Source organism: Cynocephalus volans, chromosome 17 (assembly GCF_027409185.1).
Source record: "Cynocephalus volans isolate mCynVol1 chromosome 17, mCynVol1.pri, whole genome shotgun sequence".
Taxonomy (NCBI): domain Eukaryota; kingdom Metazoa; phylum Chordata; class Mammalia; order Dermoptera; family Cynocephalidae; genus Cynocephalus; species Cynocephalus volans.
In genome coordinates, this window is record NC_084476.1 from 1215855 (window position 1) to 1241434 (window position 25580).

The 25580-nt window shown below is 61.7% G+C and overlaps 3 protein-coding genes across 5 annotated transcripts; 2 read left to right on the forward strand and 1 right to left on the reverse strand.

Moving 5' to 3' along the window:
- The first annotated feature begins 1167 nt into the window (after window positions 1-1167).
- TPRN (taperin) lies at window positions 1168-9915 on the forward strand. 2 transcript variants are annotated; one of them, XM_063082225.1, is made up of 5 exons: window positions 1168-2943; window positions 8749-8998; window positions 9088-9194; window positions 9297-9398; window positions 9802-9915. In XM_063082225.1, exons 1-4 carry the CDS (start codon window positions 1168-1170, stop codon window positions 9357-9359), a joined length of 2196 nt encoding a protein of 731 aa, XP_062938295.1. In that variant the 3' UTR covers window positions 9360-9398; window positions 9802-9915. The 2 variants fall into 2 exon arrangements, with proteins under 2 accessions (XP_062938295.1, XP_062938294.1); XM_063082224.1 differs by having other exon boundaries at window positions 9297-9915.
- A 1382-nt stretch (window positions 9916-11297) lies between these two features.
- Window positions 11298-12817, reverse strand: SSNA1 (SS nuclear autoantigen 1). Its single transcript, XM_063082425.1, has 3 exons — window positions 12711-12817; window positions 12404-12603; window positions 11298-11943 (listed from the first exon to the last, which is right to left on the reverse strand). Exons 1-3 carry the CDS (start codon window positions 12760-12762, stop codon window positions 11836-11838), a joined length of 360 nt encoding a protein of 119 aa, XP_062938495.1. The 5' UTR covers window positions 12763-12817; the 3' UTR covers window positions 11298-11835.
- Window positions 12818-12935: 118 nt separating this feature from the next.
- Window positions 12936-24728, forward strand: ANAPC2 (anaphase promoting complex subunit 2). 2 transcript variants are annotated; one of them, XM_063082131.1, is made up of 13 exons: window positions 12936-13068; window positions 13361-13983; window positions 15133-15265; window positions 16562-16736; window positions 17198-17317; window positions 17743-17860; window positions 18597-18778; window positions 19546-19687; window positions 19996-20071; window positions 20139-20342; window positions 23563-23692; window positions 23931-24166; window positions 24264-24728. In XM_063082131.1, exons 1-13 carry the CDS (start codon window positions 12964-12966, stop codon window positions 24474-24476), a joined length of 2457 nt encoding a protein of 818 aa, XP_062938201.1. In that variant the 5' UTR covers window positions 12936-12963; the 3' UTR covers window positions 24477-24728. The 2 variants fall into 2 exon arrangements, with proteins under 2 accessions (XP_062938201.1, XP_062938202.1); XM_063082132.1 differs by having other exon boundaries at window positions 15139-15265.
- Window positions 24729-25580: the final 852 nt, after the last annotated feature.

The following is a 25580-nucleotide window of genomic DNA, read 5'->3' on the forward strand; positions in this document are numbered from 1 at the left end:
AAAGAATGTGGCGGGCACTGTGCAGCCCTCCCTGGGGGAGGGAACCTTGGGCTTCCTTAAAACCTGTCAGCTGGGAGGCTGCCCTTAGGGTCAGTGGCAACCCTGGAATGGGGGAAGTTCAATGAAAGAGGAGTAGCTGGCATGGGAACAGGGTGGAATGATTGGGCACACGGTCTGGACTTCTGGGACCCACCCTTATCCTGGCTTTCGTGGCTCTTTCTGCATTGGAGAGAGTTGTCCAAGCATGCAGGGTCCTGGTGGGCCTGTTTGTGTGCGGGGAGGGAGGCCCTTTTCTCTGTGCCTACCCATAGGTTCATCCTACCCCCGTCGATGGTGGGTGGGGCCACGGATGACAAGGTGTGGGGTAAGAGGTGCTCACAGTCGTCTGAGCAACAGAATCAGGTCTGGGAGCCTATAAAAACTAGAGGTTCCTGAGGAACTTTGATTTCTTAGGGCTGGGCGGGGCTCCAGAATTGGCATTTCTAAGTCCAGCAGTGGGGACCCTCGCCCGCCCGAGGTCGGAGAGCCCCAGGTGGGGGAATAAGGCCTCGGTTGGGAGGCGGGAGGCCAAAGGTAGCCTGTGCGCCGTCGAGGGAGCGGGACAGCCTTCCGGTCCTGGGGCAGCCCTTTCCCACACCGCGCTCTCAGCGGAGGGAACAGGCGGGCTGGGTGCTGGCGCGACGAGGAAGTCCCGAGCCCGGCCAAGGTCACACGCGGTAGGTCCCGGGGTCCGACCCAGGATACCCACCGGGATCCGCTCCGGCCGGGTCTGCGAGTCGAGAGCGCAGAGGCGGAAGTGGGTCCGCCAATGAGCGGTGCGGACGCGGGGGCGTGCCCGAGGGGGCCTTCCCCAATGAGGGCCGGCTCCGGGGCTGGGGGCCGTCCTGTGAGGCCCCAGGGGAGGCGGGGTCAGGGCGGACGGTGTCCAATCAACAGGGCCGGCTGCGGGCGCGGCCGCGACGCCGCCGTCCTCCCCTGCCATAGGTGGGGCCGCCAGGGGCAGGGCGGGTCCGAGTGGGCCTCCCCCAATGGGCGCGGCCCGGGGGCGTGGCCGCGCGCGAGGGCCGGGAGGGCCGCGGCGGCTGCTGCGGCGGCTCCTGCGCGCGGCGCCCAGCGCCCGCCGGCCCCGCCGCCCGCGCAGTCGGCCGTCCGCGGCGCGTCCGCAGCATGGCGGGCCTGGGGCGGCCGGGACCAGGCCCGCGCGCCGCGCTGCCCGCCTGGAAGCTGGAGATCCTGGAGCGCAAGCGGGCCAAGCTGGCCGCCCTGGGCGCGGGCGCGGCGCCGGCGGAGCCCGCGGGCGCGGCCGAGCAGCTGGTGCTGGCCGAGAGCCTGGGCCCGCTGCGCGAGAACCCGTTCGTGCGGCTCGAGTCCGCGCGGCGGCGCGGCGCGGCGCGGCCGGTGCAGCAGCTGCTGGAGCTGTGCCGCCGCGTGCCGGGCGTGCGCGCCATCCGCGCCGACGACATCCTCATCATCGAGTCGGCGCCCGGCCTGCCCGCCGCGCCGCCCGCCGCCGGGGCCGCGCGCCTCCGAGCCGCCGAGGTGCTGGTGTTCGAGGCGCCGGCGCCCGGCCGCGTCAGCCGCCTGCTCGAGAAGTTCGACCCTCGCGCCGCGCCGCGCCGCCGCGGGAGCCCCGAGCGCGCCCGCCCCCCGCTGCCGCCGCCGCCCCCAGGGTCGCCCAGGCCCCCGTGCGCGGATCCCGGCCAGTCGGGCCCGCGCCCGGGAGAGCGCGCCGCCGGTCTCGAGGGCGGGCGCGGAGGCGGCCGGGCCGGCCCTGGGGCCCGGCGCAGCGACTTCCTGCAGAAGACCGGCAGCAACTCCTTCACCGTCCACCCCCGGGGCCTGCACCGCGTCGTCGGCACCCGCCCCCTCTCCAACGGGCTCGCGGGCTCCCCGCCGGGGCTGAGCGAGTGGAAGCCAAAGGTGGAGGCGGGGGAACCCTCCCTCCACCCGTCCCCCAGTCCCGGGACCCCGAGTGCCACTCCAGCCGCTCCCCCTGCCTTCCCTGCGCCCAGCCCTGCCAGTGCCACTCCCAGCCAGCTCCAAAGGGTCTCCGCAGCCACCAGCGCCAACGACTCCTTCGAGATAAGGCCGGCCCCCAAGCCAGACATGGAGACCGTCCCCTCGGGGGACCTCCAGGCTCAGGCTCTGGCCAGCCTCCGGGTAAACTCCCGCAACTCCTTCGTGTTCATCCCCAAGCGCAAGGCCTCCGGGGTCCCTCCTCTCGAGGGGAGGCAGTCTGCGGAGCTGCCAAAGGGAGAGGTGGGCTGGGCCTCCCAGAGCCAGGAGCTCAGAGCCCAGCTGGTGCCTGGAGCAGATGGCGCGCCTGCCCTTGGGAGGAGCCCCTCCCGGGTCGAGGGGAAGTGGGCAGTTGAGGAGGGCAGCTGCCCCAGGCCAGCCACTGCCCTCATAGACCGGGCTGTCAGGTGGCAGAGGCCGTCCTCGCCACCCCCATGGCTGTCGGCCCCTGCCGAAGCTGAGCCTGCCGAGGGCTACGGGGTTCCTGGCTTGGCCAAGAATGGCCAGGAGCATGGAAGGCCAGAGCTGCCTGTGACCTTCATTGATGAGGTGGATTCAGAGGAGGAGACCCCACAAGAAGCCAAACTGCCCTGCTCAGAGATTGGTGCACCTCCCCGGTACCGCCTGCACCCTGTGAGGCCTGGACACACATTAGAGCCCCAGCACCGAGGCAGCAACACCTTCACAGTGGTGCCCAGGAGGAAGCCAGGGACCCTGCAGGAGCAGCACCTAGGTCAGGCCGCCAACGGGGAACGTCAGCCACAGGAAGCCAAGGAAGAGGAGGACGGTAGCCTCTTGGGGCCACGCGCTGCCCCGGGGACCACCCCAAAAAAGCGCTACCCCACTGTGCATGAGATAGAGGTGATCGGCGGCTACCTGGCCCTGCAGAAGTCCTGCCTCACCAAGGCTGGCTCCTCAAGAAAGAAGGTCAGTGGTGGGGGCAGGGCCACTGGCTGTGAGGGAGAGAGTGGCAGGTCTCAGTGCTGCGGGTACAGCGTGTACCCTCATCCCAGGACACCTGGCCTGGGCAGGGGATGGCTCCTGCGTGGGCTAGTGGAGAACCCGTCTGGGTGGCTGTGCCAGGCCCAGGGTCCCAGTGTTGCTCCAATGTCCCAGGGGCTGTGAGGACAGCTGGCCTACCATATACCTCGCATGGCTGGTGGGGAGGGCCATTCCAGTCAGTGCTGTGCCTCCTGCTAGCTCTTGAGCTCTGTCTGGTATTGGCTGGGCAGCCCTGTACCACTGTGGTTCCGGCTGGGAGAAGGATCCCTGGGCTCGATGGCTCCTCCCTGGCCCTGGCTTTGAGGGTGTTAGCCTAGCATAGTCTGCTCGAACCTGGCAGATGCCTAGATATAGGTGGAATGGGGTAGGAGGCTGGTGATATCAGTGCAGTTGAACCCCTACCTCGCTGTCAGCCTGGGGGTGCAGTCCATGAGCCACTTGGAGGAGATTCTCAGCTCCCCAGAAGGCACACTGGCCCAGAGCTTGGCAGGACCTGAATGTTGATTGAGCGCCTAGTGTGTGTGCCAGAGCTGGTCTGGAGCCAGGAGTGTGATGCTGGGGAGCTTTTTGGGGAGGAGGGGCCTTGTTGGGGCAGAGAGACCCAAGTGCAGCCTTGCAGGAGGCTCAGAGCCAGCCAGCCAGGTGAGCCTCACTCCCTGGCTAGCGGCCTGGAACCCTCTGGCTCAAGAAAAAATTCCTCAGATTCTTCCTGGTCATTCCAGCGCCTCTGTCCCAGGGCAAATTCCAAGGCCAGCCCCACCTGACCCCACCGTCAGCTGGTACAGGGCAGATGCGCCTTCCCCAGGTACCAGGACGGCGCCTGGTGAGCATCTCCTTTGCTGCTCTTGCCTGCGCACTGCCAGAGCCCAGCTGGGTGGGGTCTAGACTTGCCCCTGAGACCCCTCCATCCCCAGCCTGCTTCTTTGGAGTGCTGGGCTGGTAGCGACTGTGCCTTGCCAGCTCTCTAACCGGCCGGCCCCTCCCTCTTCTTGCTTCCTGTGGTGGGCTAGCCTTGGCATCACTCCTCCTCCCTGCATGAGGGCCTCGGCGCTCCATCTGCTGGGTCGGGTGTTCACGCCAGTACTGGTGGGGGAACTCAGGGCTGGGCCCAGTCTGTTGACGCCCTTGCCAGGCCCTGCACCCGGTCCTGAGCCCTGAAGGTGAGGAGGATCCAGTCACAGCCTCCAGCTCCTCCCAACCTGCCCCACTTGTCTGCCCCTCCCTTTCCTGCTTCCTGACCCTTGACCCTGGCTGGTCTACGAGGTGGTCTCTTTCCACAATTGCCGCAGGAAGTAGTAGTGGTAACAGCTCTCCCTTTTGTAGATAAGAGACTGAGTTCAGGAGGCTCACTGGGGTCGTGGAGCTTGTGGGACAAGAATTAAGCTCAGGTTCCCATTTCCAGAACTCCTACCCTTAAGCCATGTTGCCATCCACCCTGAACATGGCCATTCTGCCCCCGGCTGGGGACAGAGCTGTGGCGGTTATTCGTGGCTCAGTGGGTGAGAAGGGCAGGGTGGGAGCCGAGGGCCAGCAGGGGCAGGAAGAAGTAATGGGAGGTGGGGCCAAGGTGGGAGGCAGTGGGGAGGGGGTTGGCCCACCCTGGCTTTGGTCTCTGTGCCAGCCCGAGGGGGCTAGGGTCCAGATGGATGATGGCTGACATGGCCGAGTGATCTGGGCAGGACCCTGCCTAAGCAGCAAGACCTGCTGGCTGTGCCTTCCTGCCTGGGCTTGCACCAACTGCCCTGCCCAGGAAGAGCTGGAATGTGTGTTGGGATGGGATGGAGGCGTGGGGCTGCCCAGGCTTTGGGAGTGGCCTACTGGCCCTGGGCATGGTGGGCCCACAGGGTGGGGCCGCCCAATATGCTCTGCTCATTCCCTGGCATCCCCTGGGCTGTGAGCACCCCCCAGGCTGCTCCTGTGGGCCCTGGGCCTCGACCTTGCCCAGGCCACTCCAGCCAGCCTTTGGTTTGGATCTCTTTCCTGCTTCTCCCCCTAGGGGGATGTGGGTGGGCTATGGGCTGGGGTGCAGGGCCCAGAGGCCAGCAGGACCCTGGGGCCCAGGGCTCACTTTGCTCCCCAGGGCTGTGGTGGGAGGTGCCACCTCCCCGCTCTGGAGGGTGGGGGCTGCCTCCCTGTTGGCCTGTGTGCTGCGGAGGCCTGCCTTGCGGACACAGGTCCCCACTTATCTGTTGGTGGAATCAACAGCTGCCCTATCTCTCCCTCTATGGCCAGGCTTCCAGCTGACTGCTGTAGTCGTTGCAGCCGTGCTCTCTAGGCAGTTTTCCTGGTGGGTGAGGGTGTCCTTTCACCCCTCCCCACACCTGCCTCCCATGGGACTCAGTGCTGTTGGCCTCTCTCTGTGGAGCGCTGCCTGGCCTGGCTCCTGCCTGTCTGGCTGCTCCTCCCCCTCCTCTCACTCCTGGTCCTTTGCCCATCCCGAGCATGTCAGTGTTCCCAGGGCTCACCCCACCCTTGCCTGTAATCACCTCTACCCTTGCAGCGTGACTTCCACGGTCCTCAGTCCTGCTGCAGTCTTTAGACCTGAGAGTGTTCCCTCCCCAAGATGCTCTTACTAGCAACACTGTCTTCCACCAGTGTCAGGCCCTACCTCATCCTGGCTGGCACTCTCTACGTCTCTCCTCTGTGCTGGGCAGGACACTAGGTGGCCCAGCGGCCATTGTGCCTGTTGGTCTTGGGGGCTGAATCTCCTCTCTGCCCTCCTTTTCTTCCCACCTCTCCCGTTGGGTGTCTGCATAAATGGTCTTTCTGGAGCCAGGGTCTGGAGCAGGGTCCAGGCCTGCTCTGCTCAGCTTCGCCACTGGTGGAGGGTCTGCCCCGGGCTGGGACTGCATCTGACTCAGGGAGCATCCAGTGTTGCGGGAAGCAGCTGTTGACAACCTACTTGGGCAGCCTTGGTGTGGTGTCCTGTCACCTGTGGGAACTTTGGCTGGGGGCTGCATGGGGTGGTCCTGTTGCCCCTGAGCTGGGGTTGCATGGGGGATGGGAGGCTGGTAGGTATGTGCTGGGGAATGTGAGGGGTGGGGCAGGGCTGAGGTCACACCTGCAGCTGGGCAGGTTGAGCCCAGCTCCCCAGACTGAGCCCAGGGTGGACATCCCTTGGTAATCCAAGCTGGGCGGGCGTGCACAGGCAGGGTGGGTCAAAGGAGAACAAAAGTGCCTGTGAAAGCCAGGAGGTTCTGCCTGAAGGCTCAGCCCAGCCAGCACCCACCTGCCTGCTGTGTTTGTGCAACGGGCAAAGTCCCGGAGAGGCCAGTGACCAGGTGTAGGCAGTGCCAGCCCCTGGCCACACCTTCCTGCCTGTCCTGTCTGCCTAGGGTCTGGAGGCTGTCCCCTCCCCCAGCAGCATGAGTCATGGGTGTCCTGTCACCCACTGACCTGCACCCACAGTGGGAGGGGAGGCTGGTAGAGCTGGGATCCAGGGGACGGAGACCTGCGAGTCCTGCAGTGCACTGAGATAAGACAAAGGGAGGTGGGACGTGACCAGGGCTTTGGGCCCCAGTTAGGTGGCAGACAGGAGCCTGTAAGCAACTCCCCCTCCACATGGCCAGGCTCTGCCAGGCTCGGTGCTGGAGTGTTCCCAGCCCCTTGGCCTCCCTGCTGGGAGCTGGTCATGTGGACTAATGAGGGCATGCTAATCCGCTGCGCTCTGGCAGCTGGCCCTTCCTGTGTTTTTAGTGATGGGGGATGGGCCTGGGGGCTCCAGTGTTGTCAGCTATAGCTCCATGTGTTGGGCCTTGGGCAGGGGAAGACTCCTGGCTTGCCAGCTCCATCCTGCCTGGGCCTCTCCTGGGGTGCCTGTCCCAGAGGGCTAGTCTGGGAGGGCCAGGTGACCCCATCCCTAAGCTGGCTGGCAGTGGGTGGGCGTCTGTTGCCTCTGGTGGCCACCCTGCTGTCCTGGCCTCTGCCCTGCCCGGCCACCTGTGGGATGCAGCTGGAGGGACAAGTGGGGCTGCCTGAGGGCAGGGCAGGGTAAGGGACAGGAGCAGGCATCTCACTTCTGTTCTGTCTGACTCAGGTGGTCTCCTCTATCTGCTCATCTGTGCAGACAGCTGGGGGCATGGACGGCTGAGTCACCCTGAAGGTCTCTGTGTGTGAGATGGGGAGGCTGGGAGCTCGGGCTTAGAGGGTGGAGTGTTCATGGTGGGTAAAGGCTAGGGTGCCCCGGGCCGTGTGGGCGAGTGTGGCCGCTGGGGAGAGGGGCAGGGTGGCAGCATACGCTCTCACTCTGGACGCTGGCTCACAGGGCAGGGCCTCCTTATGTGCGCCCCCGCGGCCTGTGCTGCCTCAGCTGCCTCAGGACAGCCTGGCCCTCCTGCAAAGCCCCTTGCCTGTCCTGCTGTCCCTGGGCTGCCAGGCTTCTCTGCCTGGGGGCCTGGTCCTGCCTCCAGCTCCTTCCAGGGGAGGAGGAGGAACTTGAGCTGGCTGCTGATATCCTGTGCCCAGGAGGAGTTTAATATTTCGAGCTCCGGCAGGGCTGCTCCCATCTGCCACAGGCGGGTAACTGCTCATATTCATTTCCGTCCCACCAGCCCAAGATGACTGTGGCCCAGCAGGCCTGGTGGGAGCCCAGACCTTACAGGGAGCTTAGCCCCTGCCCAGAGAGCCGGCCGCGGGAGGGGCAGCTCTTGACTGTGGTGCAGGGCTCTTGAGCTCCCACCACCCCCACTGCCCCTCAGAACCAGCAGCTAGTCCAGACTCTGAGGCCATTGGGAGAGGGAGAGAATTTGCTCAGATGTAAGATTCTGTGGCTTACGGAGCAGACAGGATGGACAAGGGCCAGAAGGGCAGCAAGGTGGGAGGAGGGGTCACTGATGGGATGGTTGCTGCCACCCCTGGCTCTGTGGAAGCAGGACCCCTGCTCTGCATGGCTCAGGCCAGCTCTTGACTCAGTCTGTGAAAGGGGTGTTGGTGCCTGTTTCAGGCTTCCTGGGCTGGTGCGGGGCAGCCTCTGACCATTGGCATCTCTTGCAGGCCTTGGCACCTAGGCCGTGCATGTGCCACGCTCTTGCCAGCAGCGTGATTCGTGCTCAGCAGGGTCATCTGGGATTGTTCAGGTGTTCAGCAAGCCAGAACAAGATTTTTTTTTTTTAAACATAGTCAATCTTATTCTCCTTAAACCACAAGAAAGAGTCTTTGGTTGTACAAACATCACTAGTTACAGCCTTGGCAAGAGATCCCAGCTGAGAGTGGGGGGAGTCCAGAATGTGAATTTGGCTTTAGAGGGAGGTACTGCTGCAAGCTGTGGGTGTGGCCCCCGAGGGGACAACCTCACTGAGACCCTGCTCCTGCCTTGGAGCTGCACTGTGGGAGAGGATGTGTCCACCCCTGGTGCTCCCCAGCTGGTGCTCTGCCCAGGGCAGAGCAGGAGGGTCCTGAGCAGATAGCCCTCTGTCCCTGGGAGCTGCTGTGGAGGCTTCTGGAGACTCCTGGTCCTGGCTGGGATCTGGTCCCCGGGAGGAGTGGGTCACCCAGGGGGGATTTAACCCTGGGAGTGAAGAAGGGGTTTTGGCCCTGAGGGTAGGCAAGATGGGTGTGACCTGCAGGGTCCAGGTGGTGGGGTCTCCTCCCCCCACCTCTCAGAGCTGCTGAAGGGCTGAGGGTGGGTTCTGCTACCCACTCGGGTCTGACCTGAGTGGCCCCATCTGGGCCCCTCAGCATCATTGCCCAGCTGGGCAGTGGGGCCCTTACTGACGTGCCTCTGGCTCCTAGATGAAGATCTCCTTCAACGACAAGAGCCTGCAGACCACATTTGAGTATCCGTCCGAGAGCTCTCTGGTACAGCAGGAGCAGGAGGAAGAGGAGGAGGAGGAAGGAGAAGAGGAAGAGGTGGAGGAGGAGGAGCAGGAGGAGGAGGGGGAGGGGTCCAGCTCAGAGAAGCCCTTTGCAGTCTTCCTGCCCCGGGCCACATTCGTGAGCAGCGTGGGGCCTGAGAGCCCTCGGCTGCCAGACGGCAGTTCAGGTGAGTGCCCACCTATTGGGATGGGCAGCCTGGGAGGGGTGGAGCCAGGACCACACATCCTCGTCTATGCATGTGTCCTTGGCCCACAGGCCTGTCCAGCTACACTCCAAAGCATTCCATGGCCTTCAGCAAGTGGCAGGAGCAGACACTGGAGCAGGCTCCCAGCAAAGCAGAGCCCCTGCCCAAGGAGGTCGTGGTGAGCGGGGCAGAGGGGTAGGGTGGACGTCCACAGCGCCATGGGGCTTGCCTGAGCCTGGATGAGCTCCAGTGGCTACATTCTGCCCTCTCTCCTTCTCAGCTCACACCTGCCAGTCAGAATGACCTCTCAGACTTCCGGAGTGAGCCAGCCCTGTATTTCTGACCCCCAGCACTGCCAGGACAGCCAAGGCCTGAGCCTCAGGTGTGGGGGCCCTGGGAGCTCCCACCTTCATCTGCAGCCCCTTCTGCCCTGCCTGGCTCTGCTCCACTATACCCCACCCTCCCTTTCCTGTGGCCTCAGCCATGCTGGCCCTGGAAGCATCCTAGGCTCCTCCTGCCATTGGGGCCAGGTCTGTCTGAGTCACTCCCAGGCCTGGTTTGGGGACTCCAAGGAAAAGCAGAGGTGGGGAGCTGCCTGTGGAAAAGGGCCAAAGTCCTGTTGGATGGTGGCCCATTTGTGAACAGGTGGGAGCCTGAGCACATTCTGCCCCTGGCTGTTGTCTGTCCTGCCCGCCAATCCTGCTTCCCAGCCCCTGCCTGCTGTGCCTAGCGGCTGTTGGGCATGTCTGGGTTGAAGGGCTGTCCGGGCTACCTGTTTTCTGCAGGACTCCAAACCCCCGACCTCAGCCCGCATTCCAAGGTAGAGCTCAGCCACCCCTTTGTGATGAACGGCCAGTCTTCTCTTGCCTCTGATGATGAACTCAATAAACAGCACTGAACAAGGCCTTCTCTGCCTCCTGTGTAGTCCTGTGTCTGAGAATGGGGGAGTGGCAGGGCTCTGCAGGGAGGAAACCACATGGGATGCAGTGGGGCCCAGCTTGGGCATCTGTGCCAGGGTATATGGGAGGTGGCCCCTGCACTTCCAGGTCCCCGTGGTCCAGGCTCTCACCACCACCCACAGCCCATTACCCTGTTTCTTCCCAAAGGTAGCATAGTGGGAGGTGGGACGCTAGACCTGCTGTCGGGTCTGGAGCTCTCTGTGAGCCCAGGGCCTAGACTCCGGGTGGAAGGGTGATTGTTAACAGTTGTCCACTCTGAAGTGGCTTTCCTGAGGGGCCAAGAGCCTGGGAGGGGAGCAAGAGCAGGGAAGGGTATGGGCGGCACAGGAGTCAGAGGTGGGTACAGCCTCAAAGATCTTGTCTCCTGTTTGGCTTGTAAAGCGCCCTGACCCACAGGTACCTGTAGCGAGTCTGTGCAGGCAGACGGTCCCCAAGAGGTGACTGGAGATGCAGCTCAGGAGCAGCTCCTGGCTGGTGGCTGCCTCCTAGATGTGCCCTCAGCTGCCTGGGCAGCCACAGCCCAGAGCTGGGGCTGTTTACAACCACAGGTGAAACCTGCTCAAGCACTGACTGCCAGTGTCTGCCTCCCTCCCAGAGGATTGAAGCCAAGAGCAAAGAGATGCCGCCTGGCCAGGCCTGGGAAGGTAGAGAGTATTTTTGATTGTTTTTTTGGGAGGGGTGGGTTCTCTTGATCAATACATGCTTCCCAAACTGGCCCAGCACCCTGGCAGTCTTGGTGGCTGCAGCTACTGGGACCCCATGGAGGCTGACACATGACACAGAGGGCTCCCAGGGTGCATGGGAGAATCAGAGTGGGCAGTGCTTGGTGTGCGGTCGGGGAAGGGGGGACCCTACTGGACTGAGCAGAATTTGGAATAGAAGAGTGGGCACAGGGGTATAAAGCCACCTCATCTTTGCTGAGAGGGACCTGAGCCCAGAGGGGCTGGTGTGTGCACTTGGCAGCCACCAGCTGTCTTTCTGGGCATATTCTGTGCTGGGGGCCAGAGCATAGTGGAGAACAGGACCTACGAGTAGAGCTCCTCACACAAGGATGGGTTGTGTGCTGGAGTCAGGAAAAGAGGACCAGCAGGCCTGCTGGGTAGAGCTAAGGGCTGGTGCTGACCTGGGCAGGGTGGCCACCCTCAGTTCTGCATCCCTGAGGCCAGTGGGGCAGTCACAGGGAAGGCCATTCCAGGCTCTCCTCTTCCCTCTCCCACAAGGAGGAGCGACCACAGGTGGGCAGGAGCTTGTGCTCTGGCTCTAGGGGTGCATGGGAAGCCCACACTCTTTGATATGTGACACAGGCAACAGGCTAGGACAGGTCTTTACAAAGGCAACCTTTACTGACATAGTCACAGCACACTGGGGCGAGCCCCGAGGTTTAGGTTCTGGGGTGAAGGAGGGCCCCATCTCCCTCCCCCACTTGCTTGGCCTGGGCCCCTGCTGGTTGAGAAGGGACAAGGTGAGGGAACTCCCATGGTATTGGCACTAGAACCAGGGCCTCCCTGGCAGCCCAAAGGAGTTAGGGGCGAGAGAGAGAGAGAGAGAGAGAGAGAGAGAGAGAGAGAGAGAGAGAGAGAGAGAGAGAGAGAGAGAGAGAGAGGCCTCATGCAGAGCTGACCTGCAACTCACTATCTCAATAGCCTCTGTGAACAGGGCCAGGACCTCCCGGTGGGCTGTACCCAGAGCTTTTATGGTCACGGAGGCCAGTGGAGGTTGGCAGCTGCTCCTCTCAGCTCCCGAGACAGCTAGAGAAAGCAGTTGCTGCCATGAAGAACAAAGATGCTTTGAGAACAGACTTGCTGGGGGCCGAGTCAGCGCAGGGCACAACTGAGGCAGACCCTGCCCACAACAGCCTTGTCAGCTGTCCCTGCCACCGCTGCTCTTCTGTTCTGAGGCTGTGGCCTTGGTCAAGTTTCCGGCTTCCCTCTTGAGGACACTCAGCAGAGTCTGGGAGCTCTCCAGGATCTGGGGCCAGAGAGATGAAAGGGTTGTCACTGTCCCTCCTGTTGAGGAGGTCTCGCTGCCGCAGCACCCTCTTGTGAGCCAGGACCTGGACGTGGGTGTAGGAGCCAATGGGCCCTTCCTGGGGGAGGGGAGGTGGAAGGGGGGCAGGCGGAGCAGCTGAGAGGACGTCCTTGAGGGGGTTGGCAGACAAGGCAACAAGGGCGGCAGGGCCCTCTTCTCCTTCCAGAGTCCGGCCCAAAGCCACTTCCCTCCCCACCCTGCAAGGCCAGGCTGGGTTAGCTCTGGCCCAGGCTGCGCGCTCCGCTCAGCACTCCGCTTTTCAGGCTTTGAGCACGACGAACCACACAATTAACGAGTACAGAACAAAGGACAGGACGCAGGACACGCCAAGCCCCGCAGGAAGCCCTCGACAGGCCGGGCCACAGCCAGGGCCCCGCCTCCCCTGAGCTGCCCCGCGCACCTTGAGGTAGGCGGCCTCCGTCTCCGCGATGGTCCGGTCGAACTCGTTGCGAGAGGCGATCTTGCGCGCCAGGGTCTCGTTGACGCGGGCCAGCCTCTCCGTCAGCTGCCTCACCTCGCCCTGCAGCCGCTGCTTCTCGTCCTCCTCCTGCTGGATCTGCCGGCACAGCTCTTCCCGCTTCTGGCACAGCTCCTCGATGCCTAGGGCGGGCCGGGAGAGGCGGCGCTGAGGGCCGGACGGGCCGCAGGCCCAGACAGAGACGGACGATGGACCCCGCCCCCCGCCCCGCGCCGGCCCCGCCGCTCACACTTGACCAGCTCGTTGTTGTAGTTCTGCAGCGCCGCGCCCTGCTGGGTCATGACGCCGCCGCCGCCGGGCCCGCCGCTCCAACCGCCGCCGCCCGCCGCTCGCCGCCCGCCCGCGCCTGCGCACTGCCTCCCGACAGAGCGCCGGCCTAGGCGTCATCGCCGCGCGCCTCTCGGGAGCGTCATCGCTGCGCGCCTCTCGGGTGCGTCATCACCGCGCGCCGCGCCGACGGATCCGAGAGCTAGTGGGCACCGATGGCGGCGGCGGCGGAGGACGGCGGCCCCGGGCCTGGACAGGAGCTGTTGGTGGCCTGGGATACCGTGAGCACCGGCCTGGTGCCGCCGGCTGCACTGGGGCTGGTGAGGCCCGGGAAGACAGCGGTGGGCCCGCACGGGGTTCTCGGGACCCTGCACGCTTTCGGGCGTCCACCCTCGGGCTCATACGGCTCCATCCGTCGCCCGCCTCTGCCCTGCCTCTTGCCTCCACCGCCCCGTCTCGTTCGGCTCCCCGGCAGCCATTTTCTAGCGTCGGCCTAACATCTGTGCTCCGCGCACGAGGGGTTTCCTGTCTCCCCTGGCCCTGGCCCTTGCCCTTCCCCGCCTTTTCCCTCTGTGCTGTGTTCCCCTCTCCTCACCGTTTTCTGCACTCCAGGCGTCCTCCCGGACCAGCGGAGCGGTCCCGCCAAAGGAGGAGGAGCTCCGGGCGGCGGTGGAGGTTCTGAGGGGCCATGGTCTGCACTCGGTCCTGGAGGAGTGGTTCGTAGAGGTTCTGCAGAACGACCTGCAGGCCAACATCTCCCCTGAGTTCTGGAATGCCATCTATCAGCGCGAGAACTCTGTCGATGAGCCCCAGTGCCTTCTGCTGCTCCTTGACGCTTTCGGCCTGCTGGAGAGCCGCCTGGATCCCTACCTGCGTAGCCTAGAGCTCCTGGAGAAATGGACTCGCCTGGGCTTACTGATGGGCACTGGCGCTCAGGGGCTGCGGGAAAAGGTCCACACCATGTTGCGGGGAGTCCTCTTCTTTTCCACCCCCAGAACCTTCCAGGAGATGATCCAGCGCCTCTATGGGCGGTTCTTGAGAGTCTATATGCAGAGTAAAAGGAAAGGAGAAGGGGGCACAGACCCAGAACTGGAGGGGGAATTGGACAGCCGGTATGCCCGCCGCCGATACTACCGGCTTCTGCAGAGCCCGTTGTGTGCAGGATGTGGCAGTGACAAGCAGCAGTGCTGGTGCCGCCAAGCGCTGGACCAATTCCATCAGCTCAGCCAGGTCCTGTGAGTACTTGCGCCTGGTGGACACGCCCCTGTTCCTACTATTCCCTGCTGCTCCCCTGGGTCCACCTGGCCTTTGCAGAGAGCTGATAAGCTGGCGGGGGTGGGGAGGTGGGGGGTGGTCTCTGCTACTTCTCTTGATAGCCAGGGATATGACAGAGAGAGGATTTTTGTGCGGTGGGTTTACACCTTTTGTGCTGGACATGGGTGGGTCTTTTCTGTCACTCACATCTAACTCAGAGTTTCATGCTTTGCGCCTGCTAAGGCCCAATATGGCTTGTGTTTGCAGTAGCAAATTTCTTATTGGTTGTAAAGTCCCTGGGTTATGCGGAATTCTGTGTCTTTAGTAGACTCTCTAGGGTAGGAATGGTGTCTTTTTTCATGGGAGTCCCTGCCCTATAATAGTGAACAGCAGGCTTGCTGTTTTTCCCTCTAGAACTTATCAGGGAGATGAGTCCAATATGTGGGCAAGCAAGCTTCCTTTCCAAACCTTTGGAGAGAAAAGATTTTGTTCTTGTTAAAGCCAGATCGTGTTGTAGTCTTTTGTCAGCTGACATACGTTCTGGCCATTTGTGGCGATTTTGTCTTATCAAACAGTGACAGCAATGAGGCTATTTGGAAGAGAGTCTCTCAGGTAGACTGAGGGAGTGGTTCTGTTGCTGTCAGGGCTCAGGAGGCCCTGAAGGGCTTCTGCTGGATTCATCCTGGTGAAGATTAAACAGAAACCTTTCTTTTCACTCCCTTTTGAGTCTTTTTGCTGCTATAGGCCATGGTTTGCACTGAAAGGCAGAAACAATGGTACTGTACCTGTTCAGCTAGGGCCGTGATGCCTTTAGTTGTTTCAGAGCCATTTTGGGGAGATGAGGCTGGGGCCTCTGGTAGCCACGCTTGCTGCCACTGGTCACATGGGGAAGGCCAGTGTCCCGGCTTGGGCTGAGGCCAGCTGGGCAGGGGAGCAGTGCCTTGCCAGTGCTCTGTCCTCACAGCCACTTTTCCCCCAAGCCCTTGGTACAGCTGCCCCTGGCCTGCGGAAGGGCTGTGGAGAGGTGTGCGCTGGGTGTATTGGGGGAGTGCACAATGAGGGGTAGGGCCGCCCTGGACGAGGAGGGTGGGTGTGTGCTGTGGGTGCTCCACGGGTGGGCTCTCCTCTAGACACAGGCTCAGTCTGCTGGAGCGGGTCAGTGCCGAGGCGGTGACCACCACCCTGCACCAGGTAACCCGGGAGAGGATGGAGGACCGCTGCCGGGGCGAGTATGAGCGCTCCTTCCTGCGTGAGTTCCACAAGGTGAGGACCCCTCCCTGGGGCTACACCTTCCTGGGGACTAGGGAACCTGTCACCCTGGCTTTATTATTATTTTTCTTCTAAAGATGACCGGTAAGGGGATCATAACCTTTAAGTTGGTGTTGTCAGCACCACGCTCTCCCAAGTGAGCCACGGGCCGGCTCTCACCCTGGCTTTAGAAGCAGCCAGAGTGTGGATGCTGGGGTGGACCAGGACCAGGTGGTAGCTGGAGCTGTCTTGGTGCTGGGTGGATGCCAGCCTTTCTGGGCCGTAGTGACAGTGTCGACCAACTTAGGATGTGCTTGGCAGGTTTGCAGAGAATCCCATGTCTGGAGACAGTGCAGGGTCCAGGGTTCTCAGGGGGCTTCTCGAGTAGGTGTGGTGAAGCAGGGCCCATGGGAGGGGTCAGTGAATGGACCCCTTCTCCTCTTTGTTGTCCCACCTGAATGTGGGCTCCCCCTTGCTCACTGACCTGTAACTAGCCTGCTCTACAGCATGGAGCTGGGGAGTCCCAGTGTGGGGCCTTGGGGCACCCACTCTATTGGGGTGTGCTTTGGGGCTCTGCTTCAGGCTCCCAGAGTCGTCAGGGAACTGGGCCCAGCCATGTGGGGTCGTCCAACCTGCTCCAGTTTCTCAACTGTCCTTCCCGCACTGTTTCCAGGTGTCCGTCTCCAGAGGATGCAGACTGGCTGCAGTGGGGGGTATTCAGAGCAGGCATTCCCACACTGGTGGTCTAGGGTGGGTGCAAGTCCTGGAGGCCCAGAGTGGAGGGAATGCACTGTCAGGGCAGTCTCGCCGTTGGCTAGCTGGTCTGTGAAGACGTGTGTGCCTTTGGGTCTGAGTGGTGAGGTCGCCTCCTGTGAACTTACATGCACTCAGAGATGTTTTCATCAAGCACTGCATTGTCTGCACGGGGTGGTGGGTAATAGTCACTCACATCTCTAGTCCCAAGGGCAGACTTATCCACTTCTGGGAAGGCGAGCAAGCCCACCAGGCACAGCGTGCAGGCAGTGTGTGGCTCACGCTAGGGCTGCTGTTGCCAGAGGTAAGCATGGTTGCTGATGTGTAGGCGAGGGCTTGAGGACTGATGAGGGGACAGGGATGCCCCCTTTTGGGCCCATCATCCTGCAGATTTTGCTACACTCCTGATCTCCAGACACAGGTGGCCTTCAGGGCTCCCCTGGGGCCCAGCTGATGGGGAGAGGGGGGCGTTAGCTATGTGGGTTCTCCCAGCTTCTGGGTCAGGCTGGGGCTGGCACCCCTCCCCATACCTCCACACACTGGTGCTCTCCCCTGCAGTGGATCGAGAGGGTGGTTGGCTGGCTTGGCAAGGTATTCCTGCAGGATGGCCCCGCCAGGCCTGCGTCCCCAGAGGCCGGTAACACACTGCGCCGTTGGCGCTGCCACGTGCAGAGGTTCTTCTACCGCATCTATGCCAGCCTGCGCATCGAGGAGCTCTTCAGCATCGTCCGAGGTTGGCCCCTCCCCCACCCCCACCAGGCACACCTACCTTTCTAAAGAGCCTTCCCAGGGCTTTGCCGTGTCCCCTCCATGTCCACATCTGGGTTCCTTGTGTCTTTGCCTTCAGCTCTTGCAGGGTAGTGAACCGAGCAGAGTGGTGGTTACCCCCCCAACCACAGGCTCTCCCTTGGCCCAGTGTCTGGATCAGGGCGGGTATGGCAAGTGCTGGACGGGTGCTTCTGGGCACCCATCTCTTTGCTCCCTCAGCCTTGGTTCCTGCTTGGGACTGTCCCCTGTGCATCCCTCTGCCTGCCTTGTGGGCTTATTGTGGTCAAATGTGTCAGCACACCAAAGTGTCAGGGTGACGTCTAGCACCTGGAGCTGGTTCTCCTCGTTGTCCTGGGCACCCTCAGGTCCGCACAAATCTGTGCGTGTGTGTGCACACGTGCCCGAGGGATGTTCTTCTTCTTGCAGACTTCCCAGACTCCCGGCCGGCCATCGAGGACCTCAAGTACTGCCTGGAGAGGACCGACCAGAGGCAGCAGCTGCTCGTGTCCCTCAAGGCCGCCCTGGAGACTCGGCTGCTCCACCCAGGTGCCGCGTGCTGGCTGCTGCCCACTGCGGCTCAGACTTAGGGAGCCCAGGATCCAGTGCCCAGCCCTGGATTTACAGGACTAAGGAAGAAATGGGTTAAGAAGCAGTTTTCGAGGTTCTTAGGGAAGTTGGACACTTCATTCTTTTTTGAAGGAAGTCAGGACCTGGTTTGGGGGGGAGGGTGCTACATGGTCTTAGCAGTGGGGGACCTGATGCTTGGGAAGTTCTGGAGAAAGCACCTGTGAATGGGTGGGGTTAGGACAGGGTGTAGCTCCCTGCAGTCACCCTGGTCCCCTGGGGAGCAAGGTCACAATGGTGACCTGTAGACCACCTGAGCAGCCTAGCCGGCTGCTTGTTCAGGTGTTGGCACCAGGGAGGTTTTTGTCCAGGGCACCTCATGACCTTGGCTCTCCTCCTGGCCGTAGGTGTCAACACATGCGACATCATCACTCTCTATATCTCGGCCATCAAGGCACTGCGGGTGCTAGATCCCTCCATGGTCATTCTGGAACTGGCATGTGAGCCTATCCGCCGCTACCTGAGGTGAGGGCCACGCTGGCCTGGATGCCCCTGGGACTCAGGGCTTTCTTGTCCCTCAGCTCCTCGTGGTCCTCGTGGAAACGGGATGGATACTTGGCTCTCAGGACACCAGGGACTCAAGGTCTCTCTTGGCTGGGCCAAGCAGACTGGCCTAGGCTGGGGGCTCCTTTCCTCTTGCCAGTGCCGGGCGCCTGTCCTGGTCACCACACGGTGCCACCATGGCTTCTGTGTGCAGCTGCTGGGGCCCCGCTTCAGCCCCTCTCCAGCCCCAGGAGAGGCTCTTCTGCTGGGCCTTGCCTTGCTGCTGACCAGGCCCCCCAAGTGGGCCGTGTGAGGAGAGTGGGCTTTGTGCTGTCTTGGCCTTTCCCATAGCAAGGAACAGGGATCTTTTGGGGCTATTTGGTGGAAGACATGTCTGAACGGGTACCACAGTACAGCTGCCCAGAACCCCCTGCAGGAGCAGAGCCTGGGCAGGTCTGGAGGGCACAGTGAACCATGCTGCTGCTTCCCGCTGGATCTACCTGGCCTCTGGGCCTGCCTTGTCATCTCAGCTCCTGCAGTTTCCCAGGGTGGTGCTGGGTTTTTATTTCCTGTTTTTTGAGATGTCTAATAGGTCTGTCATTAGTACACGACTAGTTGTCACTGCAGAGGTGGGACGGGAGGTGCTGATGGCCAGGGTGGGGAGTAGGAGGTGCCACGAGGGTTGCGCACACTAGGAACAGTAGTGTTTACCCCACAGGACACGAGAGGACACGGTGCGGCAGATTGTGGCTGGGCTAACTGGGGACTCAGATGGGACTGGAGACTTGGCCGTTGAGCTGTCCAAGACTGACCCAGCCAGCCTGGAGACCGGCCAGGATAGCGAGGACGACTCCGGCGAGCCCGAGGACTGGGTCCCTGACCCTGTGGATGCTGACCCAGGTCAGCTCACACTAGCCTGTCCAGCCCCTCCTGGGCTCATCTGGGGGCCTGCTGGGCTCTGGTGGCTGGGTGCTCTGTTCTCACGTGTGCTGTCCACTCATGCTGTGTCCAGAGCAGCGCATGCCCCAGGGGTTTGAGGGGGTCAGAGGCCAGGACCCTGCCTAACACCAGCCAGGTTGGATGGCCCGGAGTGGGCTGTGTCCCATGTGACTATGTTGGTCACTCCAGCTTTAGCAGGGTGTACTTCCCCTTGTGGGCTGTGTACCTGCTGGAGCTGGTGGAGCTGCTACAGGAGTGGGGTCATGGACATGTGCTCCCCAACCCCTGAATGGTTTGACTTTGTCCTGGGCCTCATGGGCCCCTCAGGGTGGTGGCCCCTGCCTGGGACCCACACCCTGTGCCTGGCCCACTCTGTAGGCCTTCTGAAGGCTGTGGGGCCCTTGCCTGGCCCTTGCCCTGGCACAGATGGTGTGTTTTCTGTCTCTCTCAGAGGAAAACCCAAGGACCTGTGGTTTGTTCCCTAAGCTTGGGTGGGGGTCCAGGGCAGTCCCTTTGAGACAGGAGGGACCAGGGGGATTGGAGCTTCTGCCCCAGGCCCCGACTCCAGGTCTCCCAGGAGGCTCTGGGTTGCTTCCAGCTTTGGGGGGCATCAGAGAAAAGCCCTATCTACCGCCTGTGCTGGGCTCCACAATCTGGCAGGGCAGCCTCTGGCTGGGGTGCTCCCATCCTTGCCGAGGTGCCAGTCATGTCCCCTCATGCTGTACCAGGGAAGTCAAGCTCTAAGCGGCGCTCCTCGGACATCATCAGCCTGCTGGTCAGCATCTACGGCAGCAAGGACCTCTTCATCAACGAGTACCGCTCGCTGCTGGCCGACCGCCTCCTGCACCAGTTCAGCTTCAGCCCCGAGCGGTGAGGCCTGCTGGGTGCTGGCTGGTCTGCAGGGGGCGCCAGGGTCCGCCATCTGGGGCTTCCACAGGCAGCGACTGTGAGAGGGCCTTGCACCCGCGCTGTGTGGACTGGAGGCGCAGGTTTGGCCTAGGCTCCTGCCGCCCTCTGTCAGCCAGGACAGGCCACGGTGGCGATGCCTGGTGGCCATCCTGCCCCCCTGCCTGTGTAGGCCCTGCTCTGGGAGGCACCAGTCCTCTGTCACGGGTGTATTTGGAGCTGGGGCACAGCACAGCCCCCATCTCACCTCAAGAAAAACCTCGTTCTTCCAGGGAGATCCGCAACGTGGAGCTGCTGAAGCTGCGCTTTGGCGAGGCCCCGATGCACTTCTGTGAGGTCATGCTGAAGGTGGGTGCCCGTGACCTATCCCCCAACCAGGCCCCAGGGCCTTTGTGAGACTCTGTCTTCTCCTCAGGACATGGCGGACTCCCGCCGCATCAATGCCAACATCCGTGAGGAAGACGAGAAGCGGCCTGTGGAGGAGCAGCCGCCATTTGGTGTCTACGCTGTCATCCTGTCCAGCGAGTTCTGGCCCCCCTTCAAGGACGAGAAGCTGGAGGTCCCTGAGGACATCAGGGCAGCCCTCGAGGTTTACTGCAAGAAGTATGAGAAACTGAAGGTAGCGCCTGCGCCTCCGCGGCCTGTGCATGCTTCCGACCAGCTGTGTGGTCACAGTGCCATCCCTGCACGTCTTTTGGGTTGGTCCTATCTCAGCTGCCTCTGCAGGAGAGAGTGGGCTTGGTCTTCTTCCCAGGGGACCTGCATGCACCTGCAAGTGTGAGCGAGTATGCCCTCGAGGCCCGCAGCTTGTCCTCCCCAACTTCGCAGGGCATCCTGTGAATGAGCAGGCCCTTCCCCAGGCTGCCTTTCCTGCTCACCATCCACCCTTGGCCCTCCAGAGCTGGGGGCTCGGGATGCTGTGTGTCACGCCCAGTGAGAGCCATGGAGCCTGTCGGTATCTGAGGCTATGCCTCCGCTTTGGGCATCACTTCGGAGCACGCTTGATCTCCATGATCCTAACCCTCCCCTGGGTCCCAAGACTATGCTAGCAGTGATTGGAGCCATGGGAAGCACAGGGCTCTGGGCGAGGAGGAGAGGGAAGGCGTGCAGAAGGGGCACTAAGGCAGCAAGCACTGGGCAGAAGAGGGAGCCCTGGCCTGGAGGTCATTAGCTGGTGGGGACAGTGTGCCTGGGGTGATGGGATCAGCCCTGGCAGTGCAGCTGAGCCCAGCAGTCCTGGGGGTGGGAGTCCAGGTGGGAGGTATAGGCCGGGTGGGGGTGTGGGAGATGACAGCCAAGTTCAGGGGTCCTTCCTTCTGGGCTCATGGTTAAATGGAGATGGGATGGGGAGAGGAAGGAATTATGACGTCTATCCCAGCGTCCTAGGGACAGGTGAAGTTGGTTTGCATTCAGTCTGATGTGGGGCTCTGTGAGGCCTCAGGGTATGGTCCAGTGAGTACTCAGGCCCTGGTAGGAACCAAGCACCCAGGCAGAATGAGCACAAGGAGAGGGTCCTGGGGCACAGCAGATATCCAGGCTGCAGACCCCGACAGGAACACCTGGGACATCCCAGCAGGTGGGCAAGCCAGCAGCAGCTAGGACCTGAGGCGTAGTATCTGGACAGAGCCACTTTGAGGCAGGAGGGGCAGTGGCTTCTCTGTGTTGCCTGAGAAGGAGGTGTTGGGTCTAGAGGTGTCTTCTGCAAAAAAATGGCTTTGCCACATTTACAGGTGAAAGAGCCTTGTTCTTAGGGGAGGTGGATGGTGCAGGACAGTGAGCCCACTTTAGAAACTAAGAGGGACACCTCCTTCCAGACAGATGGGAGGAGCCTGGGCGGAGGATCCTGGTGGGAGACAAGGAGGGGCTGTGTTGGGCTGTGCTGGGGTGGTAGCTGTGAGAGCCTGACTGCGGCCTCCAAACCTTAGCTCCAGTTCTGGAAGAGCTAGCTGCATGTCCTCTGCAGCCTGCAGGGGGTCTACATGGTACATGCTGTCTCCAGGTGGAAAGGTGGGCCGCTGGCCACCCTGGTACTTCCTTCTCCAGCCCATGCTGTAGCCTGGTATCTTGGCAATGTCTGCGAGCACCACACCCTGCACTTACTGGTTGAGGATGTCTGTGTGTCGGTCCCAAAAACTCAGTGCCCTCCCCCCGCCCCGTCTAGCTGCTCCATTGGTGTGAGGCCTCCCCTTGCTCTCCAGTGCCCCTGATAGGAGAGTCCCCAGTGCTTTCCACCTGCATCCTGCCTTGGGTCTCAGGTGTGGCTTAGCTACATCCTGTTACTCAATGCTGATGTGCCAGGATTTTCTCTTAACTCCAGCTGGGCACTGGAATGGTTTGGGAGGGCCCTGGAGCTGTGCTGGGAAGTCAGGCCGATGATCATAATGCCTCTGCCTCCCACCAGCAGAGCTCCTGGCCTGAGGATCTTGTTGGACGTGAGGGAGGCCATGCAGCCCACAGAGTTTCTGCACCAGTGCTGTTTGCTCCTGAGCCCTCATATCTGTCCTGCTGCAGGCAATCGAGTTGCACTTGCGGCAGCCCTGGCCCTGGAGCCGGAGCTGGAATGGCTCTGCCGGCTGGGGCTGGGGTGTGCTGCTGCCTGGGGGGAGGTTCATTGTTACCTCTGCCTTAACAGCTGCAGGGACCCTGGAAGGACTCAGAGCAGAAATCGGCCCACAGAGCAGCTGTGTCAGTGTTCTGGGGCTGCTGTAACAAAGTGCCACAAATGAGGGGGCTTAAAAGAACAGAAATTGGGGCCCTCCTGCGGCTCACTCTGGAGAGTGTGGTGCTGATAACAGCAAGGCCGCAGGTTTGGATCCCTATATAGGGATGGACGGTTAGTTCACTTAGGAGAGTGTGGTGCTGGCAACACCAAGTCAAGGGTTAAGATCCCCTTACCGGTCATCTTTTGGGGAAAAAAAAAAAACCAAAAAACAGAAATTTATTGTCTTACAGAGGTCAGGAGTCTGAAATCAAAGTGTCACCAGGGCCATGCTCCCTCTGAAGGCATTAGGGGAGGATCCTCCCTCACTTCCCCAGCGTCTGGTGTTTCCCGGCAGTCCTTGGTGTTTCTTGGCTTGTGGCTGCATCACTCCAGTATGTGTGTCCGTCTTCATGTGGCCTTCGTCCTGTGTGCCTGTCTTCACATCCTCCTCTTATAAGAACACCACTCCTGTTGAAATAGGGCCCACTCTACTCCAGTATGACCTCATCTTAATTATAGTCACGCATCGCTTAGCGACGGGGATGCCATCTGAGAAGTTTGGCATTGGGCACTTTTGACAGCGTGCAAACATAAGGGTGCACTTAGTAAACCTAGATGGTGTCGCCTACCCCACGCCTACGCTGTGTGGTACACCCTGTTGCTCCAGCGTGAGTAACGCATTGTGCTACGACTTTGCCATGTCTGCTGCACCACTAGGTGATAGGACATTTTGAGCTCCATTATAATCTTATGGGACTACCATCCCTTATGTGGTCTGTTGTTGACCGAAACTTGATGGGCTGTATGACCGATTACATCTGCATCAACTCTGTTTCCAAGTAAGGTCACATTCTGAGGGACTTGGGGTTAAGACATGGGAGCATCTTTTTTGGGGACACAGTGTAACTTGTTACAGTGGCTCCCTTGTTACATCATAGTGGCCCAGCAGGTGGGACCGAGACCCGGCCTTCTGTTTTTCCTGCTGCTGACGACCTGCCAGCCAGGGTGGGGTGGGGTTGTCAGGTCTGGGAGCCCCTTCCTCATATGGTGCCAGGTAGCAAAGCCATGGCCTGAGCCTCACACAGCTGGGCTCTCCTGAGCCCACTGGCTTGTCCATGCTGACTCTAGCCCTCCTCAGGCCATGCGGACCCTCAGCTGGAAGCACACCCTGGGTCTGGTGACCATGGATGTGGAGCTGGCTGACCGCACCCTGTCTGTGGCAGTGACTCCTGTGCAGGCAGTGGTCTTGCTCTACTTCCAGGACCAAGGTGAGCCCACCAGCCCCACTGGTCTGCCCTGGCCACTGCTCCCTGTCCAGCTGTGTGGCGAGGTGCTGCTCCTCAGTATGGCAGGATTGGGGGCAGCCTGGGCCCCCTCCTCTCCCACAGGGCAAGATGGGCTGGTCTGGGTTCCACTGACCTCTGGGAAGCCAAGCAGGGCTGATAGGAGGTGGGGGAGGAGTGGCCCCTGCGCAGTCTGGCTAGCCGGTCACTCTGCACCGAACAGCCAGCTGGACTCTGGAGGAGCTGAGCAGGGTGGTGAAGATGCCCGTGACGCTGCTGCGGCGGCGCGTGTCTGTGTGGCTGCAGCAGGGTGTGCTGCGGGAGGAGCCTCCGGGTACCTTCTCGGTCATCGAGGAGGAGCGGCCTCAGGACCGTGACAACATGGTGCTCATCGACAGTGACGATGAGAGTGACTCGGGCATGGCCTCCCAGGCTGACCAGAAGGAGGAGGAGCTGCTGGTGCGGTGGCTGCTGCCCCAGTGGGAGGAGAGCTGGGGGCAGTTGGCTGGGCTGTGGCAGTGGCCTGACTGATGGCCGGCCTGGCCGCTGTCCCCAGCTCTTCTGGACATACATCCAGGCCATGCTGACAAACCTGGAGAGCCTCTCCCTGGAGCGCATCTACAGCATGCTGCGCATGTTCGTGATGACGGGACCCGCGCTGGCCGAGATCGACCTGCAGGAGCTCCAGGGCTACCTGCAGAAGAAGGTGCGTGACCAGCAGCTCATCTACTCAGCAGGCGTCTACCGCCTGCCCAAGAACTGCGGCTGAGGCGCAGCCCCCCGGCCTGCCCGCAGGTGCTCAGTCCTCTTGTGCCGTCCCTGCCTGAGTGTGTCCCCAGGATGGACAGCCCAGAGCCGCCCCTCCACTCCTCACCCCTGCCGGCCTCCTCCACCCCTTGCCCCTGCTGGCCCCCTCCACCTCTCGCCCCTGCTAGCCCCCTCGCCCCTGCCAGCCCCCTCCACTCCCTTGCTCCTGCCCATCCCCCAGAATGTGCAGATTAAAGCAGGTCAATTCTTCATCTTTTCCCTGTCCTGATGGCTTTGTGGGGCCCCCATGGACACGTCCTGGTCCTCCTGCCAGAAAGTCCTCTCCGCCTTAGGCCAGCAGGACCTGGGTCCCCAGCGACAGGCCCACCCTGGCCTGCATGTTGCATTTAGGCTCTAAACCTCCTGAAGGCGTCCTGTGCTGCCCTCTGAACTGGGTGCCCAGGTGCCAGACTTGGAAGGCCTGCATCTGGGGTCCGAGGCTCAGGCAGGAGTGTCCCAGGGGTTGGCTGCCTGGGAGTCCTGGGCTGCCCGAGCCACCTGCTGGACCTCCAGGTCCAAGCTTGCTCCTCTGACTTTTGAAAAGAGCCCTTGGGACATTGTCCTATGCGCAGCCTGTGTTAGAGGGCCAGGGTGCTGCTGGGATATGTGTGGACTTCATCAGAACATCTGAGGCATGCAGGTGATTTCCTGACTCAAGAACTTTCCATGTCTCCAGCAGCAAGGTGCTGCTTGGGGATATGTCCTAGTGGGTACAGGGGTTGGGCATTTATCCACCTATCCCACATGAGGGTGGAGTGCCCACAGTGCTTGGGGCTCCCAAATTTGCACTCAGAAAGTATGTCCCCCAACTGTGGTCAGCAGGATGTGGCAAGGGCCAGGACAAGACAAAGGGCCCGGTGAGCCCAACACAGCGGTGCAGAGCCTGCCGTGTCCAGGGCATCAGGGTTCTGTGCAAGAGGCCAGAATGGGGGAGGATCCACATTGCCCTCACCGATGAGGTCCACACCAGCCTGAGGTGCTTTAAGGCTGAACCCAGTGAGCGCTCCAGGACCAGGCTCTGGGCTCTCAGCTGCTGAGACCTGGGCCTGCATCCAGAGGCGCTGCT

Excerpts from the sequence above, each read along its gene's own strand:
- TPRN (XM_063082224.1), top strand. The coding sequence starts at position 1,168 with ATGGCGGGCCTGGGGCGGCCGGGACCAGGCCCGCGCGCCGCGCTGCCC. Across the intron at positions 2,944-8,748 it reads CTGGCTCCTCAAGAAAGAAG|ATGAAGATCTCCTTCAACGA; the intron begins GTCAGTGGTGGG and ends TCTGGCTCCTAG. Across the intron at positions 9,195-9,296 it reads CCCTGCCCAAGGAGGTCGTG|CTCACACCTGCCAGTCAGAA; the intron begins GTGAGCGGGGCA and ends TCTCCTTCTCAG.
- SSNA1 (XM_063082425.1), bottom strand. The coding sequence starts at position 12,762 with ATGACCCAGCAGGGCGCGGCGCTGCAGAACTACAACAACGAGCTGGTC. Across the intron at positions 12,604-12,710 it reads CAACAACGAGCTGGTCAAGT|GCATCGAGGAGCTGTGCCAG; the intron begins GTGAGCGGCGGG and ends GGCCCGCCCTAG. Across the intron at positions 11,944-12,403 it reads CGGAGGCCGCCTACCTCAAG|ATCCTGGAGAGCTCCCAGAC; the intron begins GTGCGCGGGGCA and ends CTCTGGCCCCAG.
- ANAPC2 (XM_063082131.1), top strand. The coding sequence starts at position 12,964 with ATGGCGGCGGCGGCGGAGGACGGCGGCCCCGGGCCTGGACAGGAGCTG. Across the intron at positions 16,737-17,197 it reads GCTCTTCAGCATCGTCCGAG|ACTTCCCAGACTCCCGGCCG; the intron begins GTTGGCCCCTCC and ends TTCTTCTTGCAG. Across the intron at positions 17,861-18,596 it reads CCTATCCGCCGCTACCTGAG|GACACGAGAGGACACGGTGC; the intron begins GTGAGGGCCACG and ends TTTACCCCACAG.